The sequence below is a fragment of the Thamnophis sirtalis genome, unplaced genomic scaffold (assembly GCF_051295495.1).
Source record: "Thamnophis sirtalis isolate CommonGarterSnake01/CBP01778 unplaced genomic scaffold, rThaSir2_p1.2 scaffold_3, whole genome shotgun sequence".
Lineage (NCBI taxonomy): Eukaryota > Metazoa > Chordata > Lepidosauria > Squamata > Natricidae > Thamnophis > Thamnophis sirtalis.
The window spans coordinates 151167323-151191777 of record NW_028261383.1 but is presented as its reverse complement, the minus strand read 5'-3'; the positions used below and the strand labels follow the sequence as shown (position 1 = coordinate 151191777).

The window sequence follows — 24455 nt, the reverse complement described above, 5'->3', positions numbered from 1 at the left end:
GAAACAAAGGACAAATAGACTAATCAACTAACCAAACTGGTTTGTGGATGAAGACTTTAAAATCCTGAATATACAGTACATCAAGTTATTTGAGATGCCAAGGGGAGGCACATGCTGTTAACAAACAAAAGGCCTCCTCAAGGAGAGCCAAGGTAGCCTTATTCTGACTCAGGATTGAAAAAAAATCACATGACTGTGATCTCAGGAGTGAGACTAGGAAAACACTGAAGGATAGAGATGGGCCCCCATGAGGCAGAATACAAAAGAAGAAGCACCAGGAAAGTCAGATGGGGTTCAAGATGCTACTCCCTCATTTGTCAATCCATGGGCTTCCCATAAGAAGAATCAAAAATTGGGACTGGGTTCTATTCCAGCCAGGTGAGCAATCCAATTCTTTCCCATGATTCATTCTTCAACAAACTCTGCTTCACAAAAATGAAGCCATATGTTTCTGCCTTCTTTGCATACCTTGTATCCTCGGTTGGTTCCATATTCTTCTGTCTCCATCTCAATCAGTTGCTTATTTTATGGCTTTAGGCATTCCCACCCACTAATCTTCCTCCAGCCAGTCTCCCACTCCCAGGTAATAAGTGCCAAATAACCTCAAGCTTCACTGAAACTATTGATTACTCCATCATGTAAGACCAGGAAAGTGCTACCTGACATGACTGGTTACCATAGAGAAGGACATGACAGGAGTGGTTACTGTAGAGAAGGATATGACATGATTGGGTACTGTCCTTCCTCTCCAATGGGCAAACAGAAAAATAGTCCTGAATGGCTGGCGCGTTACAAGGTTAGGCAATTTGTAGATCATTATGTCAGATGCAACCCGATCCCTGTTTGTATAGATCACAAAACACTCAGAGAGCAAATTGTAAATGAGGGGAGGGTTGCATTTATAATAAATTAGTCTAGCTTCAATGTCTGTTTTCTTCAAGAATAATAACATGATTAACACAAGAAACTAATCTACATTTTCTTGTTAGTTACCAGATTTGCTGCAGCAGAACATGGAAACAGCTTTAATTTGGCTGAACAGTATTTAAAGCATTGGCCATAGCACTGGCTGAAAAATGAACACAGCAAAAAGGCCTTCAGCAAGCTTTTAATTAAAGGTTATTTTGTTCTTCTAGTCTCAGTTTTTATTCTTTGCACAGCTCAAAAGTATGCCAGAAACCAATTATTTATAGGGATTCAAGAGTCTGATTTTCTATCTGCTTATCTGTCAGTAGCACACTTGGGAAACAGAATAGGACCAGATTTAGTGTATGGGGAGACACTGGCCAAAGAAAGATCAAGCTTGAAAATGGACGGGATCAGAATAAAGGTTGCAAAGAAACAATAAATTGGGGGGGGGGAGTATCACCCAATATGAGAGAGGGGCTTGGCATCAGCTTAGCAAGGTAGTCCACCTGGATGGACTAATTCTACTTTATTGTATGGTTATATTAACAGGGTTTTTCAAGACTGAAAGTACTTCTCTCCCCCACCATGTCTTTACAGCCAAAGAAAATATGGAAAGTCCCTTCTGAGATGTTTGCCACATCTGCATTTGTTTTCTGGGCTAAGCTGCCTCTTCTCCTCTTCCCTGGTTATGGCTCTTCTCCCTAATGTCCTTCCAACATTACATGGTAGGACATCTCTGAGTCAGAATGATGCCATGTCCTCCATTCTCACTCCCCCTTCTTGGTAATGTGACCCAAGACACAGACGTACTTAAGTTGGGAGGGATTCCAGAATCCAGCCAGTAGTTCCTTTCTTGTTGGGTTATCTAATTAAGCATTTCCTAATAGATTTCAAGGGACACGGTGGCTCAGTAGCTGAGCTTGTCAATCAGAAAGGTCGGCGGTTCTGTGATTCGAATCCCTAGCACTGTGTAACAGAGTGAGTTCCCGTTACTTGTCCCAGCTTCTGCCAACCTAGCAGTTCAAAAGGATGTAAAAAATACACATAGAAAAATAGGGACCACTTTGGTGGGAAGGTAACTGCACTCAGTGGTATTTAGTCATGCCGGCCACATGACCATGGAGATGTCTTCAGACAGCGCTGGCTCTTCGGCTATGAAATGGAGATGAGCACCACCCCCTAGAGTCGGGAATGACTAACATGCACGTGCGAGGGAAATCTTTACCTTTAATATATTCCATCCAGCTCTCTAAGCATGTTCTACAAAAGTAGAGCATTCTGTAGTTATCTTTAAGATTATGTTTATATTTTTATATTTTCAAAGTACCCTTTTCTGGGAGTAGAGAGGATTTTCTGGATTATTTTTTTAAAGAGAAGATAGATTCTTTTTGTGTTCAATGTTGTGTTAAAACAATACTAAATAAATAAGTGAGTGAGTAGACAACTCTTGGTCCACAGTTGTGTAACAAAATTTTGCTCAGGTTGTCTTTGTGTCTTGGTGGAATGTTGTCCTGCCTTTCCACCAAGGAACAATAATGGAGACATGGAGAAAAAGCACCCCCCCCCCCCAAAAAAAACCCCAGCTGGCCAAATAGGATATTGTAGAGGGAATCAATCTAACAAGCAAACACAGAATAAAAAGTAATAAATAAATAAATAAATAAATCGTGTCATTTCACTCCCTCCCCCACAGCTCAGTAAGTCCAATCTGCATCATAACCACCCAGCAGGAATTTATAAAATGAGAAATGGCTTCAGCTAATATACAGACATTTTTATATATTTACATTTACTTTTTCTGCCTAGCTTCAGAGATCCAGTCTACTGTTGGATTGGAGAGACACCTTGTGGAGAAAGAAACCTGTCAGTTCCTCTACTAATATACAGGTCTTACAATCATTCATTAAGCAACTGTTTAAAGTTACAGTGGCATTGAAAAAAGTAGCTCTCACACTTACAAGTCTGGCAGCATTCCCAGAGTCACACAATCAAAATTTGGGCATTTGGCAACCAACATGTATTTACGACAGTTGCAGTTTCCCGGAATCACATGATCACCATTTGCTACCTTCCCAGAAGACTTCTGACAAGCAAAGTCAATAGGGAAAACCAGATTCACTTAATGGCTCAATGATTCACCAAAAACTGAGCAAAAAACGGCCTGTTTTTCACGGAATCGGGCCTGTTTTTTGCCAAAAAAAGGGGCATGCATAGATTTTAGGTGGCTTGTACAATGCTCCTGAGGGTTGGGGGGCAAAAACACGCAAAAAATGGCCTGTTTTTCTCTCGATTTTGTCCTCCCCAGCCCCCAGGAGCACTTTGCAGGCCTCTCAAACCCTCTGCACATTCATTTTGGCAAAGCGGGCAGAGTTTCAGGAGACACACCCAGATTTTCACCCTCTTTTTTGAGGGAAAAAGGTGTGTGTTATACGCTGAAAAAAACGGTTGGTCAGTAAATTGCAGGGGCAAACAGGCAGGGCCACCTGGTCGTAAGAGTGAATCAGTTCACTCCCAACTGATTGTCAGAGCTACCAGTTTGCCCGAACTGGTCCAAATTGGTAGAATTCCGCCCATGATTGTATCCCTTATTCTGAAGGGCATCAACTGGAATGGTGGTGTGAGATAACATAGTTCCTGCTAAATGGCCAGCACCTTTAAGACCTCCCCCTAGCCAGCCCAGCAACTGGTGTCTATAAACCTGACCAGGGATTGGAAGGAGAATGAGAGGGAAGGTAGTTTACATTTGTTTGGGAACCCAAAGTAGCCGAAGGCTAATTTACTTTATTTCACTATTCTCCAAAAAGAGGCCTCACAAAGAGAAGATGTGAAAGAACAGAAGTTGTGGTAGAATAAGAGAAGAGGGATCGAGTAAGTTGTGAGTACTATCCTTTGGGTACTTGTGGGTGTGTTGTCCAGAGGCCAGATGGGATTGTGTTAGCTACCTTGGAGTTTTGGAGCCCATTAACCTAGGTATACATAAAAGAACCCCTGAACAGGTTCAGAAAAGAAGGGTGCAAAGCTGCAAAATGTAGGAAGTGGATTCAATTTAAACATATGACTATAGCACATGTTGCCATTTTTCTTGTGTATGTACATTGTTCTCAGTAGTGGGTTTTGGCTCCCATTTGCAACTGGTACGCTGCAATGAGTACTAGCCTTTGGGTACTTGTGGCCGTGCACCACAGGCTCAGCGGAGCATCGCGCAGGCACCATACACTGCGCGCATGTGCACAGATGGCCCATTTCCTTCAAATACAGGTAAGGAACGAAGGCGGGAGGCAGGTGGGCTCTCCAAAGCACCATTCCGGAACGGTGGCTACTGCTTCCAGCACGCACCGGTATGCGCGTACCGGGGTGTACCGCCTGCAACCCACCACTGGTTGTTCTCAGGTGGCGTAGTCTTCCACAAGAAACACAACTAAAAGGATCCTGGATTTTTAATTTTTTTAATGATTTTGCAACACCGTTATCCCGATAGTTTGTCTCTTCCTAACCTAAATTACTTCCCTTTTATTGTCCATGTCCTGTTCTAATGGTGTAATTCCAAAACTAGTTCATTGATCTATTGCAACAACTCTCCCAGGCAGCCTTACTCAACCACGGATGAATGAATTTTAATCCCTAACATTCTCAGCCTTGCTCATATTTTGTCTAAAAAACATGGGAATTGAAGTTCCTGTATGTAGAGGAGCTTCCAAGCTAAGAAATCTTGACCACATTTTTAAGTATAGCATAGGGTTCTTCACTATCTGCAACGTCTTAAAACTGCAAAGGTCTGGAATTGAAATCAAGAGCACTGAATGCAAAGTAGATAGGCACCCAATATGGAGATAAAGACTAAACTTGACCTTTACCAGAAGATCAAGAAGCAATGCCATCTTTCACTCAGTGAACTGGAGAGCAGATGCACACCACCTACGAGCATATTGCCTATAGATGTAGACATTGCATTAAGGTAAAGGTAAAGGTTCCCCTCGCACATATGTACTAGTCGTTCCCTACTCTAGGGGGTGGTGCTCATCTATTCTGCCCCTTACAGTAGGGAACTATATCAACTAAACACTGAAGGCGCATGGAACGCTGTTACCTTCCCATCAAAGGTGGTCCCTATTTTTCTACTTGCATTTTTTACATGCTTTCGCAGTGTTAGGTTTGCAGAAGCTGGGACAAGTAATGGGAGCTCATTCTATTACGCAGCACTAGGGATTTGAACCGCTGAACCGCCAACCTTTCTGATCAACAAGCGCAGCGTCTTAGCCACTGAGCAACCACATCCCTTTTAATAATTGCAATATATATATATATATATATATATATATATATATATATATATATATATATATATATATATATATATATATATATTTGTAACTATTTTACAACTAAAATATGTATTGTTTTTCTTTTGTTGTGTTTTTTTCACTTAAAGAACACTGTGGTTTTTTGTTTTTGTTTCAGAATGTTTCTATTATATCTTTTGCGCGGGGGGGGGAGTTGTTTCTGCTTCTCTGTCATTATTGTGAAAGCAGTAAAAGAATACATTTTAAAAATCCATGGGGATAAAGAGAAAGAATGGTGCCCTAGATTCTGTTTGGTGCAGATTTGGTCAGAAGATTTGTACTTTTTAATTTAGCAGAATATAAAAAGGCTTCCAGAAGAGACCCATTTTATTCTGCTTATGCATGGCAGCAGGGCTGGTTGATAAGATGACTATTCCTTATTTACAAGGACAGTGAAATGTGTATTGATTCACGCATCCCAAGTTGGAGGTAGAATATTACTTCCCTGTTTCTTCTCCATATTTCTATTTTGTAAAAAAGTATAGTCAGTAAAGAATTACTTATTAGCTTCTAATATTCTCTTCCCCTTATTTCTACTCTGAAAAAGTATATATCCAGAATTACATTAGCTTCTAATATCTATTATGCCTAACATCTGCAAGAACCATGTTATCACACTGCAACTTAATTTGACAGCAATCATAACAGAGGCACCCAATGATGCACTAAAATATTAGCTTAAGAGGAAGTTCAGTTCATCAAAGGTTGCACTAATGAATCTGTATATGTGAAGGTCAATTTATTTGTACTCTAGAAGGTTCTAATTAGTAGGAGTCTCTTGTTCTCCTACAGAGACTTTTTAAATGATATTAGGACAAACTCAGTTGCATTCAGAAGGAGAAAAAGAGTTATCCCTGTTATAAGACCAGGATTGGTAAAATCCACATGGCAATAACAATAGCAATAGCATTTACACTTATATACCGCTTCGCAGTGCTTTACAGCCCTCTCTAAGTGGATTACAGAGTCAGCCTATTGCCCCCAACAATCTGGATCCTCATTTTACCAACCTCGGAAGGATGGAAGGCTAAGTCAACCTTGAGCCTGGTGAGATTTGAACTGCCAAATGGCAGGTAGTCAACAGTCAGCAGAAGTAGCCTGCGGTACTGCATTCTAACCACTGCGCCACTACAGCTCAATGTCCAATCACATCTGGACAAGAAGCAAAGGAAGAATTGCCATTCAGGTTTTAATTACTTTTCTTCCCGCATCTTTCAACCAGATTTGTAGAGCACAGTCCTTCAAACCCAGGGCACTTTCAGATAGAGCTCAGACTATTTTAGTGTCCTTGCACAAAATCTTACAACCATTGCACCGTCTTCCTCATGAAATTCTACAAGATTTGGGCCAACTTTGCTGAAATGTCACTCACAAGACTTCAGCAACCTCAGCAGATTTCAGATTTTTTTTGTTCAAAATCTTAGCTCTTTGTCTATGGTTGCATAAAGATATTTGGGACCAAAAAAGTGATGGATAGAGCTCCATTTGAAGTAGTAGTAGGCCTTTTTAACTGGAAGATCAGTTGGCCTCTCCCCGCCCCACCCCCACCCCCAACAATATAAAGGCTATATGGAGGGAAAATAATCCTGATGAAAATATTTTTCATGGTATTGCAACAATATCAGCCTGGTTTTTTACAACATAAGGTTTTAGGGATTAGAAGTTATTTCATCAAATGTATACTAAATGACTCCTTTTATTGTTCATAGGAGTACAGGTAGTCCTCTACTTACGACCAGAATTAAGCCCCAAATTTCTGTTGTTAAGTGAGACATTCTTAAGTGAGTTTTGCCTCATTTTATGACTTTTCTTGCCACATTTGTTAAGTGAATCTCTGCAGTTGTTAAGTTAGTAACACGGTTGTTAAGTGAGATTGGCTTCCCCATTGACTTTGCTTGTCAGAAGGTCGCAAAAGGAGATCACATGACCTTGGGACACAACAATGGTGATAAATATGAACCAGTTGCCAGGCATCTGAATTTTGATCACCTGACCAAGGGGATGCTGCCAAGGTCATAAGTATGAAAAATGGTCATGTCACATTTTTCACAGCTGTTGTAAGGTTGGACGGTCACTAAATGAACTGTTGTAAGTTGAGGACTACCTGTATATAGTTTAATAGAGCACAGGGTGAATATAAACAAATGGTGGAGCCCAACTGCCTAACCGTTGCTTTTTAATGCAAATCCCAAGTATATGCAAGATAGAGTAAGACAGACCTATATTTTTCCTGGGCTCAGTTAATATCTGAAGACGGTAGACTTTTTAGTAGGACAATACCAAAAAATGCATGGTTCTTTCTCCATCAATTCCTTCTCCATCAATTGCTCAAGACATTTTGAAGGAGCTAGTTGGCTTCATCTTATTTGTGGAACCACTAATAAAGCTTTCTAGAAGAAGAAGAAAGCAAAGAAAGATCCGGTAATGATTCATAAGTGACCTATCCAACTAAAACCTGGAACGCTAATGACCTACCTGTCATCCCTTAACATTCTGCTAACAAGCTTAAAAACACTGGTAAGAACAGCCTTAAGACACAAAAGAGCTCATACAAAGGAAAGGAACCTAGGATTTAAGGAGCAGCTTCATCTTTTGGAAGGTAAGCACTATATGCTTCATCCCATCCCATTCCATACTACCTGTAGCAGGAAAGTATGCATTATCATTGTCAAAATAATCTATTTTTCAAACACAGTTTGAAAAGGAGGAGAATCTCTTATTCCCACCATGTTCTATTTTCCTACTAAGTCAAGAATGAAAGAATGTTGTTTGTGGTCCATTGAGGTTGTCTTAGATGGGATAAGCTGTTCTGTGAAAGGAATAAAACGTAAGAAACATGAGCTATTTCTGAGATGTCATTGTATTTATCACTTTCACTGGAAGTCCTTTGCATTGCTTAATTCTGTTGAAAGGCAGATTTGTGAAGAACAGTCTTACTAAGCTTGAGGGATGATGCTCTGTTTCACATACTGGAAGTGGTATGAGAAAGGCATTTCTCATGTTATACGGATACACAGCTTGTTCGATTGGGTGCCTCTTTTCCAAATTGATCAATCGTATTAAATGGAACCACTTGAGGGGGGGCAGTTTTTGTCCACAAGTTAACATAATTCAAAGCTCTCTGTGTTTAGAAGACAATCTGATCAAATCTGGGTCAGTGTCTTCTACAGTCACATATTTTTTTAAAAAATAATAATAAAAGAAGACTAAAAGGGAGATGGGAATTCACTGAGCAATGATTTCTATCTTATCTGATCATCTTCATTCTTTGTAGAGGATGAATTTTATTATTGTTCTTCCTGTGTTGGAATTTGCCAATGCCTCTAAATAATGCAAACATGAATCAACTTCTGACCAACTGCTTTAGTTTATCTATTTTGAATTCATCTGCATAGCTTTGAAAAAACTTCAGTATACAAAACTGGGATTATACACGCAATGCCTGCAAGAACAATTTCACCATCTCTGGGGTAATGAAAAGCTTGAACTGGGTTTTCTTATGAGCATCCAGTACTAAACTGTTAGGAAAGTTAAAAATGTGGTCCAATTCTTTTTCATGCCTTTGTTTGCCTTCTTTCTTCAGAAGATCTGATGAAGAAAACATGGTGGATTTGTATCTGTGGAATTGTCATTGCAGCTTTACTCCCTGTTAGTTGGCAAATGATCCTGAAGGATTCCACAGATGAGTCTAGGTATGAAGAAACTTTTAATATATTTGATTTTAATAGGGGGTGTATGAGGAGAGGGAAGAATTGCAGAAGCCATTGTGTTTGCCAATTTCCTACCACAGTCTTCCCCAAACTAAATGTTGGGGAAAGAAAATCTGAGGAAAGCACAGAGGCAGAGAATGTTACTGAGATGTTCTGCAGTAGATAGGATGAGACAAGAAGTGAAAGAAAATGTGAAAATGAAAGAGATGATCAAGAATTATGATGCCTAAAGGAGCTTTGGTCTTGTCACAGACCAATGACCCTTTTGGAGAAGGTTGGATCATAGGGTAATTTCAGATAACTTGGTGGAAGGAAACAAATATTTTTAAAAATACTAAGTTAAAAATGCTAAGTTAGAGTGTTTGTTTGTTTGTTTAATTTATCAGTTTTAGAATAGAGTAGAGTAGAGTAGAGTAGAGTAGAGTAGAGTAGAGTAGAGTAGAGTAGAATAGAATAGAATAGAATAGAATAGAATAGAATAGAATTCTTTATTGGCCAAGTGTGATTGGACACACAAGAAATTTGTCTTTAATGCATATGCTCTCAGTGTACATAAAAGAAAAGATACATTTGTCAAGAATCATAAAGTACATCACTTAGTCACAGGGTACAAATAGCAATCAAATCATACTAGGAAACAATCAATATAAATCGTAAGGATACAAGCAACAAAGTTACAGTCATACAGTCATAAGTATAAGAGGAGATGGGTGATAGGAACAATGAGAAGACTATTAGTAATAGTAATGCAAACTTAGCGAATAGTTTGACAGTGTTGAGGGAATTATTTGTTTAGCAAATAATTTAGTTGGTGCATAAGCAACTATTGGATTCAATACCACTTGGAGAACATATACTCTATCTAACCAGAACCTGGCGAAAAAGGCCCTTTTAAAGGCTTGCAAGGTTGGAGGTACCCAAACTTTTGCGGGATATTATTCCAAAGGGAAGACATGGAGCTAGAGAAGGCACATTTCTTGGGTTCCATGTATCCTAAAAACAGATGTATTACATGAGGCATACCCATCACTATCTGCATCACCATATTCTGGACCAAGTGCAGCTTCTGGATGGTCTTCAAGGGAAACCCCATGTAGGGTTTATTGTAGGGCGTATTGCAATAATCCACTGGGTAACATTGAGGAGACATTCCTAGTTCAGGAAGAGGTTCGATTAGTGTAAAAGATGAATCTGAGTTGTGACCCTCCTGGCCATTGCTGCCCTATCCACTTTGAGAATGAACTGCCAGTCTAGAAAAATCCCCCAACGGCATACCATTTATGTCCAAGAGAATGCAACCCCAAAATTCAGAACTAAAACTGGAAAATTCAGGGCAATGAAATAACTAGGAATTCAGAGCCATGATATCTAGTGAGATTGCATCAGAACTGGCCAACATGCAGATTTTTTTTTTCTTCCTGCTTCATGTTTTTTTTTCTTTTTCTTTTTCAAAAGGCATTATTTTGCACCCATAAAAACGAGACAGGGCGTTGATGATGCTGACACAATTCCCATCTTTACCTTTTGACACATATATCCACCCTGTGAATGTCCTTGGTGGGCACAATCAAGAGTACGGCAGACACTATGACATCCATAGACAATTTCAAACTATATGTGTCAATGCTGGATTATCAGTTATATCTGATTACTTCATGGTTTTATTCGATGTACAAAAAATTACTGTCAGATGCTTTGAAGCTAGAACAGGAATGTTCAACCTCGGCAAGATCTGTGCAGCTCCCAGAATTTCTCAGCCATGTCCAATCACACTTTGCTCGCACAAGCACGAAGCTGAAGGCACCAGCCTGAAGATGGCAAGTGGGACCTCATTGAAACGTCACCAAAATACTCTCAATCTTACATGGGAAAAGACTCGAATATGCCATGACCTGCTCTTTTTTGAGGGAGAATACTGTGTTGTTTTTCTGTGTCATATAATACATATGGGTATATGCATAATTTTGTATTTATTTATTTGGACATATTTATGTAGTGTATCTTCTGTCAACCTAGCTGTTTGAAAGCATGTAAAAATGCAAGTAGAAAAATAGGAACCACCTTTGGTGGGAAGGTAACAGCATTTTGTGCACCCTCGGCATCTAGTCATGCCAGCCACATGACCATGGAGACATCTTTGGACAGCGCTGGCTCTTCGGCTTTGAAACGGAGATGAGCACCTCCCCCTAGAGTCAGGAACAGCTAACACATATGTGCAAGGGGAACCTTTACATTTACCTTTCTATTTAGTGTATATTGGAGGTAGTGACCCTTTGAGAGCTGTATCCAACAAAATTTCATTTTATTGTATTGCGATTAGTGTACATTCAAAGTGGCAAGTTATTCTATCTATCTATCTATCTATCTATCTATCTATCTATCTATCTATCTATCTATCTATCTATCTTATCTTTGGCTTTCACTCAGATGGCAGCAGTCTTACAACATGAAAAGCGCCCGCAGCTTTACTTCCGACATCAAACGCCATTCCGAAGGGACCTTTACCAGCGATTTTTCTGAACATTTGGACAACATGAAGGCCAGAGATTTCGTGCATTGGCTCATCAATGCCAAACGTTACAGGTAGAAGATGGTGAACTGTAGAAGAAGAACAGGCAGAGCCTGAGGATGGGGTCAAGAGAGTAATTAGCCTAGAGCCATGATGGCGAACCTATGGCCATATCTGCCAGCACGCGAGCCATCAGCTCCAGTGTGCATGCATGCGCCGGCCAACTGATTTTCGGCCTTCCAGAGGGGCAGGGGAGGCTGTTTTTGCCCTTCCTAGGCCTCAGGAAAGCCTCCGAAACCTGGGAAGGGCAAAAACGGCCTCCCCAGCCTCCTGGAGGAAATACCAAGCTCAGCTTGGAGGTGCATGGGGGCAGAGCATGGAGGGTTGTGCATGCGTGTGCATGTGGGAGTGTGTGCTTTGCATTATGGGTGCCAGTACATGTGCATGCCATCGCATGCGCACACTCGCATTTTTGGCACCCAACAACCAAAAGGTTAGCCCTCACTGCCCTACAGTCCTTACATTCCATGTCTAAGCAACCCCTTTTGAATTCTGTTAACTCTTATCCAGGACCAAATTAGTGTGGAATATTAGTTGACTAAATTCTTGAATATAGGCGCAAGTCAGAGGTGGTATTCAGCAGGTTCTGACCAGTTCTGGAGAACCAGTACCAGAAATTTTGAGTAGTTCGGAGAACCGGTAAATTCCACCTCTGACTGGCCCTGCCCCCATCTATTCTCTGCCTCCTGAGTCCCAGCTGATCGGGAGGAAATTGGGATTTTGCAGTATCCTTCCCCTGGAGTGGGGAGGGAATGGAGATTTAACAGTATCTGTTCCCTGCCACGCCCACCAAGACACACCCACCAAGACACGCCCACAGAACTGGTAATAAGAATTTTTGAATCCCACCACTGGTGCAAGTAATAAATCAGTTTAACTGGACCTTAACACATGGTCCTGATTTTTTGTGCCCAAATTGAATCTTTTTTCACCTAAGAAAAATATCCATTTTCCATAATAGTAGTTATTTAACCTATTATTCCAACTCATAGGGTATAACACAATCTTCAGTTATCAGGTGAGCAATTAAAATAGTAAATGAAGAAGCAAATGTTAAAAAATATATGCAATTAAATGAATAGCCATTCAAAAATTACATTAAAAAAAAACTATATTTAATGACTATGAAGGAGCTATTTATGACCATCAGCTGCAGCTTGAACATATTTGCTGGCCTTCATGGGAAACCATTTTCTGAGTTTTAATAAGAATTCAGTTTCATCAATGACTAGAATACTTTTTGTTGTCAGAAGTGATTCAAAATACATTCAACAGAGTTAAGTTGGGTGATTTAAAAAGATGGTGAGGGATGTCCTTTAAATAGCTGTGCATTTCAGAATAAGAATTAATATGTCTAAGAAGGAAGATTATAGAGTCCAAAGCAAAATAATTTTTGAAAATCATCTTTTACATTTGTTTGTTTGTTTGTTTGTAGTTTATTTATAGGCCGCCCTTTTCCCTGAGGGGACTCAGGGCGGCTTACAATCAAAAAAGGAAGGGGAGTGTAGGACAATACAAAAAAAGAAATGTGCACAAAGTAAATTAAACAATAAAACTCAACATTCATTCAGCATTCGGGAGGGGCAAAATAAGATTATCCCCAGGCCTGACGGGTTAGCCAGTTCTTGAGGGCTGTACGGAAGGCCTGGACGGTGGTGAGGGTACGAATCTCCACGGGGAGATTGTTCCATAGTGTCGGAGCCGCAACAGAGAAGGCTCTCCTCCGAGTAGTCGCCAGTCGGCACTGACTGGCGGATGGAATACGGAGGAGGCCAACTCTATGTGATCTGATGGGACGCAGGGAGGTAATTGGCAGAAGGCGGTCTCTCAAATAGCCAGATCCACTACCATGGAGCGCTTTATAGGTGGTGAGTAAGACCTTGAAGTGCACCCGGAGACCAACAGGTAGCCAGTGCAGCTCACGGAGGATCGGTGTTATGTGGGCGAACCGTGGTGCGCCCACGATCACTCGCGCGGCCGCATTCTGGACTAGCTGAAGTCTTCGGATGCTCTTCAAGGGCAGCCCCATGTAGAGCACATTACAGTATTCCAGCCTAGAGATCACAAGGGCTCGAGTGACTGTTGTGAGGGCCTCCCGATTCAGGTAGGGCCGCAACTGGCGCACCAGGTGAACCTGGGCAAATGCCCCCCTGGTCACAGCTGAGAGATGGTGGTCAAAAGTTAGCTGTGAATCCAGGAGGACTCCCAAGTTGCGGGCCCTTTCTGAGGGGTTTAAATTTTGTCCCCCCAGCCTGAGTGATGGTATGGTGGTCAAATTTTTGGGAGGGAAACACAACAGCCACTCGGTCTTGTCTGGGTTGAGTATCAGCTTGTTCGCTCTCATCCAGTCTTTAACGGCTTCCAGTCCCCGGTTCATCACGTCCACCGCTTCATTGAGTTGGCATGGGGCGGACAGATACAACTGTGTATCGTCCGCATATTGGTGATATTTTATCCCGTGCCTTCGGATGATCTCACCCAGCGGTTTCATGTAAATGTTAAATAGTAGGGGGGATAGGACCGACCCCTGCGGCACCCCATAGGTTAGGGGCCTCAGGGACGATCTCTGCCCCCCCACTAACACCGACTGCGACCTGTCCGAGAGATAGGAGGAGAACCACTGCAAGACAGTGCCGCCCACCCCTATCTCCCGCAGTCGTCGCAGAAGGATACCATGGTCGATGGTATCGAAAGCCGCTGAGAGGTCCAGGAGAACTAGGATGGAAGCATGGCCTCCATCCCTAGCTCTCCAGAGATCATCAGTCAATGCGACCAAAGCGGTTTCTGTGCTGTAACCGGGTCTGAAGCCAGACTGGAAGGGGTCAAGATAGTTAGCTTCCTCCAAGGTACGCTGAAGCTGGAGAGCCACCACCTTCTCAACAACCTTCCCTACAAAGGGAAGGTTGGAGACTGGACGATAGTTATTAAGAATAGCTGGATCCAGAGACGGCTTCTTCAGGAGGGGTCTCACCACCGCTGTCTTAAGCGCGGTGGGAAAGTACCCCTCCCGAAGAGAAGCGGTAACAACCACCTGGATCCAGCCTCGTGTCACCTCACTGCTGTTGGCAACCAGCCAGGAGGGACACGGGTCCAGTATGCAGGTGGAGGCACTCACAGCTCGCATAGCCTTGTCCACATCCCCAGAGGCAACTTCCTGAAACTCAACCCAGAGATGGTTTGCCAAGTTTTCTCCTTGTGTCTCGGCTGGATCTACTGGGGTGGAGTCCAGGTCCGCTCGAAACCGGGCAACTTTGTCCGCCAAGAACTGGACATATTCCTCAGCCTTACCCTGTAAGGAGTCCCCCGTCTCCCTCCTATTTAGGAGGGAGCGGGTTATCCTAAACAGGGCGGCTGGGCGGGACTCGGCGGACGCTACCAAGGAGGCAATGTATGTTCTTTTTGTTGTTCTTAGGGTCCGAATATACTCCTTGGTGCATGCTGTCAAAAGTGCCCGTTTCGACTCGGACCTATCGGACCTCCACGAGTGCTCTAGGCGTCTCCTCCGGCGCTTTACCTCCCGGAGCTCCTCAGTAAACCAAGGAGGCCTCCGGGGGCCGCTGACCCGGAGGGGCCGTAGCGGCGCAATCCGGTCGAGAGACTCCGAAGCTGCCGAGTGCCAGGCAGCGACGAGGGTCTCCGCCGAACTGTGGGCGAGGGTATCAGGAATAACCCCAAGCTCCGTCTGGAACCTAACAGGATCCATCAGTCGCTTGGGGCGGAACCAGCTGGTCGGTTCCTCCTCCCTACGGTGGAGGTTTGGCCTCCGGAAGTCTAGCCTCAGTAGGTAGTGGTCTGACCACGACAGGGGTATGATCTCATTACCCCTCAGACCAAGATCGTAACTCCACTGCTCCGAGAGGAATACGAGGTCAAGCGTGTGACCCGCTGAGTGAGTTGGGCCTCGAATTACTTGAGTCAAGCCCATGGCTGTCATGGAAGCCATGAACTCCTGCGCTCCATCAGAGTGTTCACCGAGCGAAGGCAAGTTAAAGTCCCCCAGAACTATAAGTCTAGGGAACTCAACCGCCAGCTCGGCTACTGACTCGAGGAGCGAGGGGAGGGCTGCTGCAACGTAGTTGGGAGGCAGGTACGTAAGCAGCAAACCCACTTGACCCTTGAGGTCCAGCTTCACTAGCAGGGACTCACACCCGACAAGCTCCGGAGCAGGGATCCTACGAGGTACTAAAGACTCCCGGACTACAATAGCCACACCGCCACCCCTTCCCTGGGCTCTCGGCTGGTGTAGCACCTGAAATCCGGCTGGGCACATCTCGACGAGGGGGACTCCTCCCTCAGGGCCCAGCCATGTTTCAGTAATACATGCCAGGTCTGCGCCCTCATCAGTCATCAAGTCCCGGATGAGGGGGGCCTTATGAACAACAGACCTGGCATTTAGCGACAGCAGCCTGAGACCAGGGTCCTGAACACCCGCGCCATCTGGCCTTGGAGTGGGACTCCTAGGGCCGGAAGGAGGGATCTCTATGATACAGCGAGCCCTCCTTCCCCGATGATGGCCTGCCCTAAAGTCCCCGCCGTATCTGCCTCTCCCTGTCATGACCGCAATGCTCCGACCCTCACCCGTGGTTGTGGTCCCCCCAACCACCCCGATGACCCCCGTATACCCCGGCAGGTCCTCCGAATCAGTCATACCCAAACTCTCACTCAAACAATCCTCACAAAATAATTAAAACACAAAGTTACAACAGTAATAGTAATAAAAGTGAGATCATTCATATCATCCCAAGCAATCCCATGCACTCAGCATACCGTATTAAAGTAAAAATTTAAAATTTAAAAGTTTAAAAATTGCACGGGCTCATAGACACAATGTTCAGTTTAAGGTAGTCCAAAGGTGTCTTCTGCCCTCTCCTAAGGGAGGGCCTACCTTGAGGGGGGGCTCTTCTGAAAAGTTCAGTGTAGTCCAGGGGGGGGAGGGGCTGGGGGGTAAAGTGAGTTCGGGAGTCAGCTGCAATGGTATGAACCGGGGAGTTAACCATAGTAGCAAGAAGTCTGGTAAGTGTGTTCATTTCAGCAGCTTCTTTTGATGACATTTCCAGGATCAAAGGAGTCCAAAGAGTCCAAAGAGGGAGGGAGGGAAGCCTATCTCTGGTAGAAGGGGAGGAGGGGGCGCTCCATTCAATAATCGGGCCCGACGTTCTTGGGGCCCAGCGCATCAAAAACAAGTCCAAGGTGGTCAATTTTATTAGCCAACAATGCTGGCGTCTATGGAGGCTGGCAGCTCGGAAATTAAAGTTTGCCGGTCCGCTGCCAGCTGTGAATCATAGGACTCTCCACCTTCCCTCAACTCTGTCCCAGGGGCCAATTTCCCCCTCACCAACTCTCTCTTAGTTCTCCTTTAATCTCCACGGTCTCCACCAGTTCCTTCTGTTCAAGCCGCGATGTTAGGCGGCATAAGATGGTAACCACGGCCGGCAATGTCGGTGGCCAGCAACAGGCAGCGTCCCTCTGCGTCCCTGCGTCCCAAACTCCCCTCTCTCACCAGCTCTCTCGTTGTTTGCTGTTTAAGTTAGTTCCAATCTCCACCGTCTGCTACGCTCGTTCGTTCGAGCCGCGATGTTAGGCGGCTCAGATGGAAAGAGACAACCAGCGAGCCAACAGACAACGGGGGCCGCTGCAGCCAACAATAGTCGGAGGAAGATCAAAGTTCCCCAGGCAGCTTGGCCATAAAAAATCCCAAAACAGCTGAGCTGAGCCGCGGCGTTTTTCAAGCCGGCAACGGCAGGCTAGCGGCACAGCGGAGGTCGTAGTCGCGGCGGTCAGGCAGCAAACACGAAGGGGGAGGTCGGGCTTCTCAAACCAGCTGGGCCGCGGTGTTGGGCGGCGTCAGCGGTTTCAACTGTGCCGGCGTCTTTCGGAGCTGGCAGCTCGGAAGAGTAGAAATTTGCCGGTCCACTGCCAGCTCCCGGACCGCAAGAAGTTCACACCACCCCCAGCCTCAGTTCCAGCCTGGAACTGAGCCTCCCTCGGCTCAGTTCCAGAGCACAAATTCCTCCTCTCCACGAGATTTCCTTTCATTTCCTTTCAGTTAAACAGGTGATGATTGAACACTGCAGATAGTGATCAATTCATTGGTGGGTTGCAGGTGTTATGCCCCGGTCCAGGCATACCGGAGCCTGCCCAGAGCACTGAATACCGTTCTGGTATGGTGCTCCAGAGGGCCACCCGCCTGCCCATTCTCCTTACTGGTCTTTTAAATCTTTGGTGCTTCCGTGCAGGCGCGTACGGCACCTGTGCGATGCTCCACTAAGCAGCTGGAGCATCATGGAGGCTCACAGAAGCGGTAAGACACATGCACGCATGCTGCTTGCGTCCATGTGGACAATGTTGGGCCCGTTCCAACCGTACCAGAACCCACCACTGGATCAATTCTAATGACGGGTCAATGGATGGCTTGTGATAAAATTATAAGTGATTTCTAACTGCTTGTTGTTTAATAGCAAAATGAAAAAGTTTTTCCTCACTGCAATTGGTTCATTGGGATCCTTATGTGTATTAAGTTAAATATCTGTTAGATTGTACTTGTAGATGCAGGTTAATCTCTATCAGAGTTTGCAGCAGCAATCACATCCAGAAAGCACACACAAGTAACTGATTCAGCAGGATTCAACTTCTCTTTATATACATAATAGTATATAAAGAGAATAACACATAAGTAAATATACACTACCAAAAGCAGGTTTCCAACAAGGTAGTAAATACAAGCAAACACAGGCAGAGAACAGTTTCAGTTCCAGCTCAGAGCAGCAGACTAGTTTAGAGCTCAGCACAGACTCAGAGCTACAGAGCTAAGCCATGCCCAAGCTCCTAGCTGTCTCCAGCAAATACTGTTTCAGTTTCCAAAGAACCCTCATTGGCTGACCCAATTGCCACATCTCTTCATTGGCTGATCTTGTTATTAAGCCCTATTCCAGTTCATGAATCTACACTGACACTTTTCAGTACAATCTAATTCCCTTCTCTTCTTTTCTCCACTTGCTCACATTACTTTTATCCGTGTATGCAGCATGTCAGTCTACAAACTACATCATACCTGCCAAGTCTTCCTGATTCTGTAAAATAATGGGAGCCACAGTCAAGCACATCATAAGATCTTCAGAATTAAGAAACTTTAATCAAAGGCTGATTTATTAAAACCTCACAGACTAGTCTCCAGTTTTCCAGAATTGATTTGATTAACCATAATACCTCAGGAAAAACCCAAACAAGACAGAAATGCATAGCCAAAAAGGAGGACATAGGTGGGTATAATGTGTATGGACCAGAGGTGGGTTGCCAATTTCTTTACTACTGGTTCGGGTGCACTCCTGTGCATGCACGATGCTCCCGTGCATGTACGATGCTTCTGTGCATGCGCAAAGCATCCGGGTGGGTGGGCGGAGCCTTCCACCACCGCTACTACCAGTTTGGCTGATCCAGGCCAAACCGGCAGCAACCCACCTCTGGTATGGGCTTATATATACAAATCTATCTTAACAAGATATCCCCCCCATGTGTAAAGGTATGTGGGAATGACTTTGAGACACAGAGCAAAAATACACTGGCTATGAAAAGATTAGAGGGACACGGTGGCTCAGTGGCTAAGATGCTGAGCTTGATGATCAGAAAGGCAGTTTGGCGGTTCGAGTCCCTAGCACCGTGTAATGGAGCGAGCTCCTGCTACTTGTCCCAGCTTCTGCCAACCTAGCAGTTCGAAAGCATGTAAAAGTGCAAGTAGTAAAAATAGGAACCACCTTTGGTGAGAAGGTAACAGCGTTCCATGTGCCTTTGGGATTTAGTCATGCCAGCCACATGACCATGGAGATGTCTACAGACAGTGCTGGCTCTTCAGCTTGGAAACGGAGATGAGCACCACCCCCTAGAGTCAAGAACGACTAGCACATATGTGCAAGGGAACCTTTACTTTAGGGAAAGGTCAGATATAAAGACCCTGCAAAAAGAATGTGGAAAGGACAAGAAGCTCAGAAGAAACCTTCCCTAGTATCTTTAGCAATAAAGGAGATTGGGGTGGAGGAGAAATATACTTTCAGACTTGCAAGATTCTGTTAATATAATATTAGCAAGAGCTGAAGAGGCAAAACATCTTCAAAGAAAAATCGGAAAGTCCAGTTGCCTCTTGAAAAAGCACCTTTTGGACAATAATATTAATTATTATTAATTAACATATTACAATAATGTAGGATTAGCTCACCTGGCCATGCTTCCTCTCTGGTCTGCTTTGCAAGGATGACAATCCATAGCTTATTCTGCAAATGGCGGAATAAATAAAAGATCTATATCTAAAAGATATATTTATTTTTTAATAGATGCTTGTCTAGATAAACTTTTCTGTTAAGGAAGCCAGCCTCAAAAATGAATACTGACCTCCTGACAGCTCTTCAAGACATAATATCCTGAGTATCCTTTTGAGGGCAGTGTGTATAACCATGAATCAGCTTTCTATTTTGGCTATTCAGAGCAGGCAATTCTCTGAACTTCCACCTGGAATTGAGTTCCTCTGAATGCAGTGTGACTTACTTCAGAGTAAACCTGCTTAAGATCACAACATTTTTGCTGCTCTCATAGCCTTTACCTCATTCTTTTTACAGCTCTACAAAGCGGTTCATTAAAGAAAAACCCATCTTCTTAGGCTATCCTCCTGGCTCTTTCTGGCTGAGGTGAGGCTATACAGTATGTAAAATATGTTATTGCATCTTTAGGCTTCGGTTCATGTTTCTCTGTCTTTCGCAACCACCTTCACCTCCTTGGGTGGATGAGAATCAGTGGTGGGTTCCGGATCCTGTTGCAACCAGTACGGTGCAACGGGACTGAGTATCCACTACATGAATGCGCGCTTGTGTACTTACTGCCTGTGATGCTCTGCGACGCCTCTGTGACACTCCAGCTGCTCGGCAGAGCGTCGTGCAGGCGCCATAGGCTCCGTGTGCAGAAGCGGAAGCCCCAAAAACCTCAAATACCAGTAAGGAGCGCGGGCGGGTGGGTCCTCCAGAGCACTGGAAGGGTACTTGGTGCTCCCGGCAGGCACTGGTACGCCCCCAACTGAGGCATACTGGTCATAGCCCACCACTGATCAGAATAAATACAAGAAATGTATGCATCTTTCTTGCTCTTTCAAAAGTGCCTTTAGAAACAACACTTTCTATATGGGTAGTCCTCAACTAATGGCTGGTTGCTTAGCAACCATTCAGTCATGGTCATTTGTCCTTATGACCAACTGCAGAGGCACTGCAGCAGCCTCCCCTACCTATCTCTTGTCCCATCCTGCCCAACCCTGTCCCCGCAGGCTTTGGGCCTACTTTCCCCCTCCTCACCAGGTCCCTGCAGACTTGTCCTAGTCCACCCAGCGCTTCCCCCACCTGTAAGCCACCCCACGATCCAATTAACAACTGCCATCAGGGAGAGCAGGGGTGAGGTAAATAAGCAAGGCAATCACATAGCCATCTCACTTAACGACTGTCATGACTTGAGACCATAATGGGCAAGCTCCATTACAGTTGTGAGTCGAGGATTACCTGCCTGTACTATGCATGATTTGTCTTCTAATATCATTTCCCTTACCTGGGAATGAAGGCAGGTAAAAAGATAAACATTTCAGCCTTGAAGGACAGAAGGAAGAACTGCTATTAACAATTGGACAAATAAAAATGTGAGCCCAGGCCAAAAATGCTTTAGACAGCTTGACCACCACCCCATCCCAATTCTCATAAAGATACTATAAATGAGGCAAGAGTCTACTATTATAGCTGTTCTAATAAAGGGAGATTATGTCTGCAGAGTGTCTTTTTCTTAGTTTCTGACTGTTTGTTTGTTTGTTTGTTTGTTTGTTTGTTTGTTTGTTTGTTTGTTTGTTTGGTTGGTTGGTTGGTTGGTTGGTTGGTTGGTTGGTTGGTTGGTTGGTTGGTTGGCTGGCTGGCTGGCTGGCTGGCTGGCTGGCTGGCTGGCTGGCTAGTTAGTTAGTTAGTCAAGCATGTATGAGATAACAGGTATAAGTAGAAACATGGACATGAACACAGGAAATGGGTATGAATAAATGGGGACAGTAGGACAGGGACGGTAGGCACATTGGTGCGCTTATGCATGCTCCCTTACACTCTTAGGAATGGGGTGAGGTCAACAGTAGACAGTCTAAGGTTAAAGTTATGGGGGTTTGAGGATGTAACAACAGTCAGGTAGTGCATTCCAAGCATTGACCACTCTGTTGCTGAAGTCGTATTTTCTGCGATCGAGTTTGGAGCAGTTTACCTTAAGTTTGTATCTATTGTTTGCCCATGACTTGCCTTATCTTAGTCCAATGCAGGTAGTCCTCAGTTTACATTCATTCATTTAGTGACCACATTTGCGGTGGGACTGAATGAGTGTTACTTATGACAGGTCCTCAAAGTTCTGGGTGCTTGGTGTCTGGGACACAATTAGAACATTGCAATGGGCTGCAATTGCAAGCCTTCAAATTCCAACATTGCCTGCCAGCTTCCCATGAAGTAAAGTCAATAGAGAAGCTGGTCAGAAGTCATGGTCACATGACTAAATTAATGACACACACAGTCCATGCTTAGAGATGGCAACCAGGTCTGCAAAAACTGGCATCATTAAGCAGTGCAGCCATATGACCTGGTACTTTAGGACCGCATTGCTTAGCAACAGAAATCCCAGTCCCAATTTTTATTAATCAAGAACTATCCGTAGAGCTGATAACAATTGTCCCCGTCTTTTCATGCAGAGAAATTACTCCAATCTCCTAAATCACCGATTTTATCCTGTAATTGCAGGGACAGACAGTGATCCAAATTGGTTTTGGCCAACCCAACTGAATAATAATTTCTCATCATTATTGTAATTTTTCTAAAACGCACCAGTAGATCAAAGCGAATTCTGTGGAAGGTCTCAGCTCCCCCTGATCACAAAACTCAGCTTATTTCCTCACTCTGTCACTTTTACAGGTACAATTGAAAGGATAATCCAGGAATTGGACATCCCCACCTGCAGCATTTAAGCACATCCAGCAATGAGAACTTTTGCTGATACTTCGATGCTCTTTTTCTGTTGCTTCCTACCCAGTGAATTACAGACACTCATTTTCCTTGTTCCTAAATGTATCTACAGTAAATCTCATATTAAACTTGTTTTATTTCAGTCTCTGCTTCTTTTTTACTTACCATATATTTTGGATGTAAGCAACTGGGGGGAAGGGACTTAAGGAATCAAGTCCATTACTGGAAACTGCCTTTTCTTTTGAAAATCCCATAAATGACTCAAAAGACAATTGCCTTTTAGATGCCACAAGAGGATAATTTGTGGTGAAAGAGAAACACCAGCCTTCTTGTCACAGCTGTTGGCTGTATATCCAGGAGTTCAGGAAAACCTCTAGCTAAGATTCTGTGCAGTTTGGAGAACTCCCAATTCCCACCTCTGGCTGGCCCCACCCACCCCACCCTGTTCCTCCCAGGAGTCCCCACACGGCCCGTTTTGGATGCAGGTAAGCGCAGGGCACACACAGAGGCTCAGGGAGGGTGAAAAGCAGGCCCGTTGAGGGCCTCCAGAGCCTGGGGAGGCCGTTTTCTCCCTCCCAGAGGTTCGAGGAAAGCCTCCGGAGCCCGGGGAGGGCAAAAAGCTCCCCCCCTGTAGTGTAGGAGGCCGACTAGGCCACGCCCACCATGGTCACGGCCACCCAGCAACCGGGCAGAGAACCCCTTGCTAAAAGTTTTGAAGTCCACCCCTGTGTATATCCTTGCAGACTTACAGCTAAGCTTAAATGTTGCTCTGTCAAAAGTGGGGAAGAGGAAGAGAAGGAGGACTAACAAAGCCTGAGGTACCAGTTGGAAATACCCTTATCAAAGGCCTATCTATCTTTATCTATATATCTTTATATTTATCTATTATCTATCTATTAACTATCTATTAGCTATCTATTAGCTATCTATCTATCATCTATATCTATCTATCTATCTATTATCTCTATCTATCTTTTATATCTATATCTATTTATCTATTATCTATCTCTATATATCTATATATCTTTATATCTATCTATTATCTATCTATTATCTATCTATTATCTATCTATCTATCGTCTATATATCTGTATCTATCTATTTATCTATCTATTATCTCTATATCTATCTATCTCTATATATCTTTATATCTTTATATCTATATCTATATCTATATCTATATCTATATCTATATCTATATCTATATCTATATCTATATCTATATCTATATCTATATCTATATCTATATCTATATCTATATCTATATCTATATCTATATCTATATCTATATCTATATCTAATCTATTTATCTATCTATTATCTATATATCTATATCTATATATCTATATATCTTTATATCTATATCTATCTATTTATTATCTATCTATCATCTATATATCTATATCTATCTATCTATCTATCTATCTATCTATCTATCTATCTATCCATCCATCCATCCATCCATCCATCCCCACCTTCTATGCTGTCTTATTGGTTAGAAGAAAATAAGATACCAGTGATTTCTGAGGAAATTTTATGCCAAGGCTTAGGCTAGAATGCCCACTGAGTCTTTTGATACAAAAGGAAACAAGCCTCAAATTGTTGTACCCTAACCCATTTTCTCCATTGGTTTGATATCTTATTTGGAAATTTTACTTTTTAATTCTTGGTTTGGACTGCTAATATGACCTGGGGGGGGGGTGTTGATTAAAAATTTTATACGGAGCAACAAAAAATTTCATACAACGCAAAAATAGTATTGTAATATTTTTTTATTTCAACATAACTACAATTTACAAATAAAAATTGTAACTGTTGCCAAACATCAAATTTTTGATCACGTGACCATGAGGATGCTGCAATGGTCGCTAAGTGTGAAAATGGTCGCTAAGTGTGAAAAATGGTCATCAGTCACTTTTTT

At 43.4% G+C, this 24455-nt stretch overlaps 1 protein-coding gene across 3 annotated transcripts; it reads left to right on the top strand.

The window, feature by feature from the left end:
• Positions 1-117: 117 nt before the first annotated feature.
• On the top strand, positions 118-22676 carry LOC148048247 (uncharacterized). 3 transcript variants are annotated; one of them, XM_087707869.1, is made up of 6 exons: positions 239-378; positions 8833-8941; positions 10415-10532; positions 11387-11542; positions 20135-20203; positions 22484-22676. In XM_087707869.1, the coding sequence occupies exons 3-6, from the start codon at positions 10453-10455 to the stop codon at positions 22491-22493; spliced, it is 315 nt and encodes a 104-aa protein (XP_087563995.1). In that variant the 5' UTR covers positions 239-378; positions 8833-8941; positions 10415-10452; the 3' UTR covers positions 22494-22676. The 3 variants fall into 3 exon arrangements, with proteins under 3 accessions (XP_087563994.1, XP_087563995.1, XP_087563993.1); XM_087707867.1 differs by lacking the exon at positions 10415-10532; XM_087707868.1 differs by lacking the exons at positions 8833-8941; positions 10415-10532 and having other exon boundaries at positions 118-378.
• Positions 22677-24455: the final 1779 nt, after the last annotated feature.